The sequence below is a fragment of the Hypanus sabinus genome, chromosome 18 (assembly GCF_030144855.1).
Source record: "Hypanus sabinus isolate sHypSab1 chromosome 18, sHypSab1.hap1, whole genome shotgun sequence".
In the NCBI taxonomy this organism is placed as follows: domain Eukaryota; kingdom Metazoa; phylum Chordata; class Chondrichthyes; order Myliobatiformes; family Dasyatidae; genus Hypanus; species Hypanus sabinus.
In genome coordinates this window covers 58,853,694-58,866,281 of record NC_082723.1, presented here as the reverse complement: position 1 = coordinate 58,866,281, position 12,588 = coordinate 58,853,694, and the positions used below count along the sequence as shown (strand labels likewise).

The following is a 12,588-nucleotide window of genomic DNA, read 5'->3' as shown; positions in this document are numbered from 1 at the left end:
GTCCACATGGACAAACTGAGAAGATCAACAATGGATGGAGGATAACATGGGACCTTTATTACTAGACAGATTCAGGATTGTCTTTTCTGGCAATCACATCTGTACGTGTGACTGAGAGCCTACTTTCGTGATGCATTTCAAAACTCGCACGGTCTGTGGGCAAAAGTGTGCACTTTCCACTAATGACCAGTTCACTATGGAGCCTTGATGTGTCAAGCCCCGCCCTCTCTGGAAACCCCACCCTGTCTCAGCTCTAGTTGTCTGTACCACATGCCTCAAGGAGGTGGAGGTGACTTGCCCCTTGTGCAGGTAGATAACCTCCATCAGGTCATGAAATACAGCTGTGCTTTGTAAGCAGAGTCATGGTGTGAGCATCACCACATCCATCCTCCTGAAACACAAATCCAGCCTGAGTTGCTCCAACCATTCTTGTGCATCCTGTCCCTCCCCTCCAATGCTTGCCCAAAGCAACCTCCCACTCCAAAATCTATTCTCCATCTCCTCCTCCGACGCTCCGGACCACACAGCACCTGGATTCGCGGTCCTGCATCACACATACTGTACCTTCCCTCCAACATCCATCTTTTGATCTTCTCTTTGTTCTCGCACATCTTCAATCCTACCATCTCTGAACGACTTGGCCCAGACCACCCCCTCAACTCATCTCTACAGTGCCTCTTATCCCTTCACCCCCACTCACATTGCCCCCGATTCAGCCTCTCACCATGTCCCCACATCCTGAGTATCACAGCTACTCTGTCCTCCCCGACATCTCACCATGAGCTGCCATTCTCAGCCCGATTCCTGGTGCACACACCTTATCCATCTTGACGTGCACACTCCTCACATTCAACCACCTTCACCCAAACGCCCTGGTCATTGTTCATCAGTAAATCCTCAGGTCGACTTACCTTCACCTTGGAAAGTGCACTGTCCAGCTTAGCATTGCTGCCCAAGGGTTTCACACGCACTGCATCTGCCAGTGTCTGCTGGGCCTCTGCCCATTGACCAAGTCTACAGTAAACCACAGCCATGTTGTATAGAACCTATGGAAAAATAACAAGTTTACCCTCACCTTGTAGCCACACCCTCAGGCACAACTCTCAGTCCACGGTTTTCAACTGTTCCAGACACTTCTGGAATATGGTTATAAAAGAAGAGGATTCCTGCATTTTCATGAACTGGTAATAGATTATGATGGGGCATTCTGTGATTTTCTGGGAGGGTTGTAGAGAATTGAGTACACTGTGACAGAAGGAGTCCATTTCTCTTTAAAAGGCTAACCTAAATAATTCCAAAAATCATGATGCATCCCAATAGCAACGTTAATCTTCTACTTCCCCCAATATGCTTAAGGAGTAGTTTCTCCACAGTCCACGTTGGCAGAAGCAGCTCTAGTTCCATCACACTGAGCACCAGCAATCCTCCACCACCCCCCACCCCACTCTTGCTGGAGCTGCTGCCAGTGTCTGCTGGGCCTCTGCCCATTGACCAGTTAGGAATACCCACTGCTGTTCATACCGCTGGTGCGTGACTGTACTGGTAGATCCACTTCAACCCAAATCATCAAGTTCACTGATGGCACAACAGTGATTGACCTCATTAAGGACAACGATGAGACAGAGAGAAGGTAGAGGGGCTGGTTGAACGGTGCAAGCATGACAATTTGAGTCTTGACGTGGTCAACACCACAGAGATGATCATGGACTTTAGGAAGGTGTAGGCTGGCTACCTCACTGCACATAAATGGCTCCTCTGTGAAGAGAGTCAGGAGCACCAAGTTTCTGGGAGTGTACATAACAGATGATCTCACCTGGTCCCTCAACACCACCTCATTAGTCAAGAAAGCACAGCAGCATCTCCACTTCCTGAGAAGATTGAGGTGAGTGAGCCCTTCCTCCATTGGAACCAATTTTTACAGGAGTACCATCAAGAGTGTCCTGCCCAGCTACATCAATGCCTGGTAAGGAAATTGCAGGCATCTGATCATTTTACTGTTTACTTTTTAAACTAGTGTCATAAATGCACCTTATTGTCTGTGGCAATGTTAGTTCATGTGTTGTGTGCGTGAGTTATATTTACTGTGCTGTGTACCTTGGTCCTAAGGTATGTTGTTTCATTTGGCAATATATAATTAAATGACAATAAACTGAACTTGACCTTAAAGGCCAATGTGCTTAAAAAGTCTCTTTACAACCCTGCCTACCAGTGATGCCACTTTCAAGGAATTATGGATCAATATTCTCAAGTCCCATTGTTCTATGGGAAACATATTGTTTGAGTCCCCAAGGAAAATCCCACATCTGGGCTGCTACATCTAGAGTGGACCCAATCATTTCAGTTTGTTACCAATTATAACAAGCCCATGCCCATCAAAAGGAAGTTAAAGAGAAAATTACATGTGAAATACAGTGGTTCTTTTACCTCCCAGGAGTGCAGTTTGTGTCTAAGTCCAAGCTGGGTGTAGTCGATCACTGAATGACCTCGTAAGTTGGTCAGGGCGTTTCTAAAATCTCCCTCTGCCTCATCGAACCTGAGGTTCAAAAAGAAAGGTGTGACTGCACATGCAAAAAAGATAACTCATAGAACAGAGGAGTGACTCCAGACTCAAGCGAAGAGCAAGGGAGTAAATCCAGATGAATGGAAGGGGATCACGAATGACTCCTAATCAAAATGCAGGGAGACGGAGGGATTCCATGTTAAAAGATAGGGAGCCAAACACTTGTATGGCGGGTACTGCCCATGTTGAGTATGGTGTGTGGCTCCCTATACAGTACACTGTCACATCAAACATTTCAAGTACAGATTCAAGATGCAACGAACATTTCACTTTTCAAATTCCTTCATACTTTCCTAGGGTTGGTACGACGTGCCTGACATACAGAGCACTGTTCCACCACAGAAGATTCTGCAGGGGTAGGGTAACATGAGATGGGGTTTCACTTGCATGATGACGTTTTTGCTTAAACATTTTAGTGCATTTTTGGTGTTGAGGTTTTGGAGTTTCATAAAATGTGTTATGGGCTCCTCACTTTGTTTTATTTGCAAAAACCTACAGATGTTAGTGTTGTTCAAGCTGTTATAGGCAGAGCATGCTTAGGGCTAACTGCAATAGACAATTGCTGACAGGCTGCAGTGTGCATCCTGAAGTGTTCCAAATAGCACCTGCACACTGAAGTGTTGTACACAGGATGTGGTGTACTAAGACAACTATATGAGATCATTCTTACCCTCGACCAATGACCCCCTCCCGTTAGACTGTTTGAGGTAACTTATTTTTTATTCTTTCTTACTTCTCTTCTAATATTATAATGCTACTGTGACACTGTAATTTCCTTTGAGGTCAGTAAGGTACCGATCTATCTTATCATTGAGGCCAGAGGCACTCTGCAAGATTTCAAGACAAGGATGAATACACTTCACACCTGCCACCCCCCCCCCCCCCCAGCTGTACATGTACACACACACACACACACACACACACACACACACACACACCATTCATTTGAAAGTTGTTGGTATTCTGGGAAAGGGCCAGCCTGTCAACAATTTGTGTTTGTTCTGCCTCAGATTTACGTTTTTAACCCATTAACAATGGAAGAATGTTCAAAGAAATTCATTGTTAATTGTTTTTATTTTTAACTTTTTGAGATGCTTTGATTCTTTTTATATGCACCTAATTATCAGTCATAACAATGATGACAGAGACTATGACATAGAGTGTGGCCCCAATATTATTTCAGCAGTTTCTAGTTACCAACATCATCTCTCTCTGGGGGATACTGTTAAATGCTGAACCATATGTGACCTTGAGTTTCTAGTTGCCACACCAACCTCTGAAATCCTCATGCACATCTCTACCACTTCTAGACTTTGACTATTCCGTTGTTCTGTTCACAACCCCTCCCCACCACCCATCTCCCATAAATTTGCCTATCCAAATGTCTGCTACTCACATCCCCTTTCTAACCCCCCACCTCAGTCTCTGAACCAACAACACCAGTCCAGTTCAATGTACAGGTGGTGGAAATCACACTACACACTACCCTAGTGCCAGAGTTAGGACAAGAGGCAACTGAGGAGCACCATCTCCTTCTAACTTCCACGACAATCTCAGCAGCCCAATGCCTGCCAGAGGTATTTTCTTACATGTTCAGTCGCAGATGAACCACACCTCTCTGGAAGAAGCAGATTGCCAGTCGCTCATCTTTGGCTATGGTTAGGTCAAAAGCCTGCAGGGAAACAGCAAAAATGTTAGCCAGTGGATGTAAAATCATCACAATGGTTATAATCCATAGATCAGTTTCAGCTCTTATGGTACAAGACCAAAGTCTCACCCTATACTCTTTAAACCCACCTCCTTGTGCCAATGACCATGCCTCTTCACTCCTACAAAGTCCCCACAACCACTCACTCATTTCCTAACATCTCACTGCTACCCTCTCCCTCCCATTTCACACCATTCACCTGCACCCTCTTGATCACCACCTCTTTCTTACATATTCCCCAATGCACCTCATGCAGCCAGTTACAGAGGTTCTAACAGACATCTTTAACACCTGTCTGGAATAGTCCACTATCCAATTGGGAATCCAGGTGCCCAACACGGCAACAGTAACCTTCCAACTAGTGGCACTGATCTCACCAAAGGGGAAATGCTTTGAGCAGCTGGTTATGGATCACATTGAATTCCATCTTCCTGCTACACTGGACCTTTTCCAGTTCATTTATCACTCAGATTGGTCCACTAATGAAGCCACAGTTTCTGCACTCCACTCCATCCTGTTCCACCTGGAAATGGAGCCTCATAATGCCAGGATGCTGCTTATCTACTTCAGATTGGCATTTAATGCGATCTTCCCTCAGAAGCTGGTGGGTAAACTGTCCTCACTGGATCTCAAAACCTCTCCCTGTAAATGGATCCCTAACTTTTTGAAAGAAAGGCCATAGTCAGTCCATGTTGGCAGAAACATCTCCAGCTCCATCATGCTGAGCACCAGGGCTGTGTGCTCCACCCACTGCTGTTCACAATGTTGAAACATGACTATACTGATAGATCCAGTTCAAAATGAATCATTAAGCTCCCTGATGACATAACAGTGGTTGGCCTCATCAACGACGACGAGGCGGCATACAGAGAGGGTAGAGCTGCTGGTGGATGGTACTAGCATCTCTGTGGACAAGTGGTGACTGTGGACTTTAGCAAGGTTCAGGCTGACCATACCTCACTCCACATACACTATGAAGAGAGTTTGGAGCACAGGTTTCTGAGAGTGCACCTAACACTTGGTCCCTGAACACCACATCTTTGGTCAAGAAAGCACAGCAGAGTTTTTCCACCTCCTGAGGAAATTGAGGTGAGTGAGGCTTCACCCCTCTCCCATTCAAACCAATTTTTTACACCAACACCATCGAGAGTGTCCTGAGCAGCTGCGTTACCATCTGGTACTGGAATTGTACGGCATCTGACCACAGGACCCGACAAAGGATTGTGAAGGTTGCTGAGAGGATCATCAGGGTCTCTCGTCCACCCATCAGAGATGTTTATCCAGGACACACAGGGCCTTAGCATTGTCAGTGATCCCTCCCACCCATCCAAAAATCTCTTCGATGCCCTACCATCAAACAGGAGGTAGTGTAGCATTAGGACAAAACTGTTAGGATAGGAAGCAGCTTCTTTCCCCAGCCATGAGACTACTGAACTCCCTGCCTCCACCCAGGTCTCATCATGCATGAAGCACTAGTAGCATTATACGGTTTACTTTTTAACTTGTGTCATAAATGCGCCTCATTATTTGTTGAATTACTTGTGGTAATATTACTTTTATATGTTATGTGTATGAGTTTTATGTATTGTATTGTGCACCTTGGTCCAGAGGATCATTGTTTCATTTGGCGGTATACACGTGTATGATTGAATGACAATAAACTTGAACTTGTTTCTGCCTCACTCTCCCCTGCAGTGCTCTCCCCTAACCCATGCCACCATGTTACATCACCTACTTAGAATGTCACTGAGTAATGTATCACTTCTGTCTCCAGCTTTCCCAATCTCACATCTGTTATGCCCCCATGTCCTCGCACCCTTCTCCATGTCCCCAATCCTTTGTTCCAATCACCGTCAAGCCATGCCTACCCATTTTCTTCCCTGCCCCCTCACCAAGTAGACACAAGCCCTCTGCTCTATATCATACTCTCCACGAGTCACCTCAGCCAACCATGCAATCACCCCACCCTCTCCATTCCAGGTCCCTCTCTCGCCTCTAATCTCCCTAAACTCCTGCAATAGTTCTCCATAGTTGCCTTTCTCTCATTTTCTACCAAAAACTCATAACATCACCACTCTCTGATTCTTCACCCCATGGAATAATCTATGCTGAGCTTCGAGTACCCATCCATACTAATCCCATTCACCAGCACATGGTCTGTAGCCTTCTATGCCTTGTGGTTCAACACTCATCCAGATCCTTAAAGGTTGGAAGAATACCTGCTTTCATCACCCTCTCATGCAGAGGCCCAGATTCTAATCACCCTCTGGGTGAGAGAGTCCTTCCTCAGATGCCCTCTGAATATATCATTTAACCAAAATCTTCGCCCTGTGGGAAAGCTTCCTAGTGTCAACTGCATCTATATTCATTATTTTTCTATACCTCCATAACATTTCCTCCAACCTCCTTGGTTGCAAGGAAAACAAATGCAGCTAATCCTGTTTCCTCCCACTTCTAAAAATGGATAAAGCAGCATTGAAGGCATCGCACCAAGCTATTTCTTGGAAATGAGAGGGCTGAATGATCACGAGAGGCCCTGCATTCCTTGGAGTTTAGAAGACAGAGGGGCGGCCTTAGGAGACACTGAGTATTCCAAGGGGCTTGACAGAGTAGATGCTGAGACGTTTTCACCAGTGGGAGAACTTCAAAGGAGGGGTCACAGTTTCAATTATGGGACAGGCCGCTTAAAGCAGCTATGTACAGACAATGGTGAATATTTGGAATCTCCAGAATCTCCACCCCAGAGTTGTGGAGGGTAAATCATTGGATGTATTTGAGAAGCACGTAGGTACTATACATTATTGAAAGACTGGGGAGTTGGAGGCCATGGAGAACTTGCACAGAAGACGTCAAGGCCAGTATGAGGGGTGATTGATAAGTTTATAGCCTAAGGTAGGAGTCAATTTTAGAAAACCTAGCACATTTATTTTTCAACATAGCCCCCTCCTACATTTACACACTTAGTCCAGCGGTCATGGAGCATATGGATCTTGGACCTCCAGAAAGTGTCCAGAGCAGGGGTGATTGATAAGTTTGTGGCCTAAGGTAGAAGGAGATGAGTTATACAGTTCTCGTTATATACATGTGCAACTCAACTCTTTGAGTGATTATGCAGGAAGTTTGAAGTTAATAAGTCATTGGGGTGATTGATAAGTCTGTGGCCTAAGGTAGAAGGAGACAGAGGTATACAAAATTATGAAGGGTATAGATAGGGTGAATGCAAGCAGGCTTTTTTCCACTGAGGTTGGGTGAGACCAGACCTCTGCACAATAATCCAGATACAATCTCACCAGAACTCTATATAGAAGCAGCAAGCACCTCTATTCACATTATCCATGTAGACTAGGTGGTTAGGCCATACATGGAGCCAGCTGGCTGCTTTCAACGGAGGAGTTAGGAGAATCTCAAAGCCATTTATAGGTATTTTAGAAGCCAAAAGGTAGCCAGGGAAAATAGGAGCTCCCTTCAGGGACCAAGGGGATAAACTATTAGCTGCCAGAGGAAGTGGTCAAGGTGGGTACAATTGCAACATTTAAGATATGTTTGGATAGATATGGTGGACAAGGCCTGAAGTGTTGTGGGCCAAGCACGGGCAACTGGGTATTGCAGGCAGGATGCTCTGGTCAGCCTGGACCAGCTGGCCAAAGGGGCTGCTTCTGTGCTGAATGCAACACTGTGCAGTGAGGAGATGTTAATGGGACTTAAACAAATACTTATTGTCAGCAAGGAGATGTAAAGGTTGGCGAGTTAGGGAAGAGGTTCACTTATAGTTGGAACAGGTCTGCATCAGGAAGGGGGAAATACGTGATTCTGGCACACATTAGGGTGGATAAATCCTCAGGGCATACTGCAATCTATCCCATGATGCTGAGAGAGGAGATTTGGGGGTTGTGTTGGAGATTTTTGCCTCTTTGTTAGCCGTGGGTAAAGTACCTGAAGACTGGAGGGCAGTTAATTTTGATTTTAAAAGTGCACCAGGAATCTACTTGCCAGTGACCCTTACATCAATACTAGGGAAAACTACTGGGAAAAATTCCTAGGGACAGGACTTATGTTCACTTGGAAAGGCAGGGACCGATTAGGAGGAGTTAGCATGGGTTTTATACAAGTGAAATTGTGTTACACAAACCTGACTGAGTTTTTTGAGGAGGTAACAAAGAAAATAGGTGAAAGCAAGCGGTATGTTTTACATGGACTTTATCAAAGCTTTTAACAAAAGTTCTTCAATCTCGGCTGCTTGGGAAGATGGGATTCAGGATATGTTGCTAAACTGAATTCAAAACTGGCTTAGCAACAGGGGGCAGAGGGTAGTGCCAACTGGGTGTTTATCAGACTAGAAGTCTGTAACCAGTGGTGTCCAACAGCGATCATTTCTGGGTCCTTTCCTGTTTGCCATATGTATAAATGACTGAGAAAGAAATGTTGCACTGTAGGTGGACTGATTAGTAACTTCGTGACACAGAAGTTGGTAGAGTAGCAAATAGCAAAGAAGGTTCTGAAAGGATAGAGAGGGGCATAGATCAGTTAAAAAGCTGTGTGGAGTGGTAGCAGACAAGTGTGAGGTCATGCGTTTTGGGGACATCAAATACGAACAGGACATTAAAAAGGGGCCATGATCACATGGGTGTTGATGTACAGAGGAGCCATGAAATGGAAGTGCAGCTTTATAGCTCTCTTAAGTGATTACACAGATGAATAGGGTAATGGAGAAGGCATTTGGCATGTTTGAGGTAAAAGCAACGAGAGCAAAAGTTGGGATGTCGTGTGGCAACTGCACACGTGTTGGTCAGACCACGCCTGCAGCTGGTCACTGCATGACAGCAGTCATGAGATGGCATTAAAGGTGCAGAAATTAATTCACCATTGGAACAGAGGATTCTGCTTAAGAGTAGAGATTGGATAGGCTAGGTTTAACAAAGGAGGCTGAGGGCTGACCGTTATCAAATCGCGAGGAGCAGAGACAGCCAGGATGGTCAGACTTCTTTGCACAGGTTTGGCTAGTCTTAACCCAAAGGCACAGAGAGGACACCACACAGAGGGTGGTAAGTAAATGGAACAAGATGTAGGAGAGGCAAATAAAATTACAGTGTTGAAAAGTCATTTGGACAGGTACTAGGATAGGAGAACAGTAAGTGGATATGGGATTGTAACACAGGCAAATCAGCATCATAATCAGATTTAATATCACCCGGCATAAGTCATGAAATTTGTTAACTTTACTGCAGCAGTATGATGAAATACATGACAAATAAATATGAAGAGAAAAAAATGAGTTGCATTAAGAATATCCAGTACTCATAGCAGATGAGACGTAAAGTCATCACCAAAGCTTATTGCTCCCAAACGGGTACACTCAATATCAGCACAGTGTGTCTTTGAATCCAACAGCCTTCAAAAGTCAAAGGTCCTGGCTTATAGATCTACTGCATTGACCCCCTCATATAGTCATGAAATGTACTCAATCTCCTCTGCCAAAATTCTTCCACCACCCTGTGCTTGGGTAGAATCCTGGACAGCGCCAGACCAACACGTGCCCCTCATAAACCTGCATCAACCAATGCTGAAGAATCGCACCGCAGGGATAAGTTTTTACGGGCAGGTCACTGTGCTCAGATTCCCAAGAATTGTCTTCCTCATCAGATTCTTTTCTCACAGCTCTCCACTGGCCAATGTTCAAACAACGACCATAAGAAGCAGTACTGAGACAAGCTCAAGGCTGCTCTCCACTCCAGTGTGAAGGCATCAAAAGCACTGACCAGGGGTTTAGTGCTGAGCAACACCCGGTCCTTCAAGGTGCAAAAAACTCTATGGTCCAACAACAAGAAGAAAATCTGCACATGCTGGAAATCCAAAGCCATGGCCACAAAATGCTGGAGGAATTCAGCAGGCCAGGCAGCATCTATGGAAAAGAGTAAACAGTCGATATTTTGGGTTGAGACCCTTCATCAGGACTGGAATAAAAGATGACAAGTGGGGGTCATGAAGGTGGGGGGGGAGGAGAGGAAGAAGTGCAAAGTGGTAGGCGATAGGTGAAACCTGGAGAGGTGGAGGGGTGAAGTAACGAGCTGGGAAGTTGATTAGTATAAGAGGTAAAAGGCTGGAGGTTGGGGAATCTGATAGGAGAGGAGGCAGGAGGCCATGGAAGAAAGGGGAGGAGCACCAGAGGGAGGTGATGGGAAAGTAAGGAGATAAGGTGAGAGAGGGGAAACTTAGATGAGGGAAAGGTGAGGGGGGGGCAATTACCAGATGTTCGAGAAATCGATGTTCATGCCATCACGTTGGAGGCTACCCAGACGGTGTTGCTCCTCCAACCTGAGTGTGACCTCATCATGGCAGAAAAGGAGGCCGTGGAGTGGCATGTTGGAATGGGAACAGGAAGTAGAATTGAAATGGGTGGCCACTGGGAGATCCCACTTTTTCTGGTGGATGGAGCATAGGTGCTCGGTGCTGCAGTCTCCCAATCTACGTCAGGTCTCACTGATATACAGGACGCCACACCAGGAGTCGTGGATACAGGAGATGACCCGAATAGACTCACAGGTGAAGTGTCGCCTCACCTGGAAAAGACTGTTTGGGGCCCTGAATGCTGTTGAGGGAGGAGGTGTAGGGGCAGGTATGGCACTTGTTCTGCTCGTAAGGATAAGTACCAGGAACCAGGAGGGAGGGATGAATGGACAAGGGGATAGCATAAGGAGTGATCCCTGCGGAAAGCAGAAAGTTGAGGAGGAGGGAAAGACATGCTTGGTGGTGACATCCTGTTAGAGATGGTAGAGGTTATGGAGAGTTATGCGCAAGATGCGGTGGAGGTGAGAACAAGAAGAACCCAAACCCTGGTGAGGTGGCAGAAGGAAGGGTTGAGGGCAGACGTACATGAAAGGGAAGAGCTGCAGATCAGGGTAGCATTGATGGCGGAAGAAGGAAAGCCCCTTTCTTTGAAAAAGGAGTACATCTCATTAGTCCTGGAAAGAAAAGCCTCATCCTGAGAGCAGATGCAGCAAAGACAGAGGAATTGAGAGAAGGCGTTGGCATTTTTACAAGTGACAGGGTAGAAAGAGGTATAATCCAGGTGGCTGTGTGAATCAGTGGATTTATAAAAAGATATCAGTAGATATACTGTCTCCAGATAGAGGCAGAGAGATCAAGAAAGGGGAGGGAGGTGTCGGAAATGGGCCAAGTAAATTTGAGGGCAAGGTGGAAGGCGGAGGAAAAGTTGATGAAGTCAATGAGCTCAACATAAGCAGTTCCACGTAGCCAACAAAAACTCAGGCACAGATGGGACCCATGCAAGTGTCCATGGCCACACCTATGGTTTGAAGTAAGTGGGAGGAGCCAAACGACTAATTATTGAGAGTGAAGACCAGTTCCACCAGACAGTGATAGTGGAGGGGAAACAGGTTGGGTTTGTTGTCCAGAAAGAAGCGGAGAGCTTTAATGCTTCCTAATGATGGTCCAACAATGATGTGGAACAGCAACAGCAAACAGAGGAGAGAGAAACCAGCCAAGGCAACAAATCCCACTCCTAAGTGCCCCCGCTGCTGAAGAATCCAGCATCTACAATCAGACTCCTCAGTCATCAGATAAATCAAACCTGGTTGACATTATCATCAGATAGGAGGGACCATTCCAGCTGACAACTGAGATTCATCTGCATCCTCATGTCCCACAATTACTTACTTCAATATCTTCAAAAAACCTCCAAATTATATCTGACAGCATTTTCCATTCCACCAACGTCAAGCTAGTTACATCCTGGAAAAACTCCCAGTAAAACTGCACCACGATCAGCCTTCTCTGACTTTGACTGTCCCATTCACTGATTTCCAGATGCCCTGCTGTGACATCCTTTAGAATGGAATTTATCCATTTAGAGGCAGGGTTGAGGGGAGGGAGAAGTGGGGGGGGGGAGAAAAATGAATGAAGCGGAGAGAGGTGAACAGGGAAGGGAAGGGGAGTGAGGTGGGGGAAGGGAAGGGGAGAGAGACGAGCAGGGAAGGAGAGAGAGACGAGGGGAGAGAGAGACGGGGAGGGAAGGGAAGAGATGTGGGGGACAGAGAGGGGAGGGGAAGTGAGGTGAGGAGTAGAGATGGGGAATATAGAGGGAGAGTGTGTGAGCGAGAAGGACATGAGAGTGGGAATGAGAGAGAGAGAGAGAGAAATTAACAGCCAGGAAGAAGAGGGTTGTGGAGGAGGAAACCGGTAAGATGGAGAGAGGGGGGGTAATCGAAAGTTGTGAGGAATGGAGTGGGGGATGAAGGGGCGGAATCGTAGATTGGGTGGGGAAGGAAGCCGGGAGAGGGGATAATTGAGCATAAAACGAGCA

The 12,588-nt window shown here is 46.0% G+C and overlaps 1 protein-coding gene across 4 annotated transcripts in view; it reads right to left on the bottom strand.

Moving 5' to 3' along the window:
- Positions 1–12,588, bottom strand: part of LOC132407649 (neutrophil cytosol factor 2-like) — a 76,152-nt gene that overhangs the window by 41,983 nt on the left and 21,581 nt on the right. For all 4 annotated transcript variants that reach the window (XM_059994446.1, XM_059994447.1, XM_059994445.1 and 1 more), the window contains exons 2-4: positions 4,150–4,232; positions 2,425–2,533; positions 912–1,046 (exon numbers count right to left, since the gene is read on the bottom strand). In XM_059994446.1, the coding sequence (XP_059850429.1) occupies positions 912–1,046; positions 2,425–2,533; positions 4,150–4,151 (246 nt within the window). In that variant the 5' untranslated portion in view covers positions 4,152–4,232. The remainder of the gene's footprint in view (positions 1–911; positions 1,047–2,424; positions 2,534–4,149; positions 4,233–12,588) is intronic.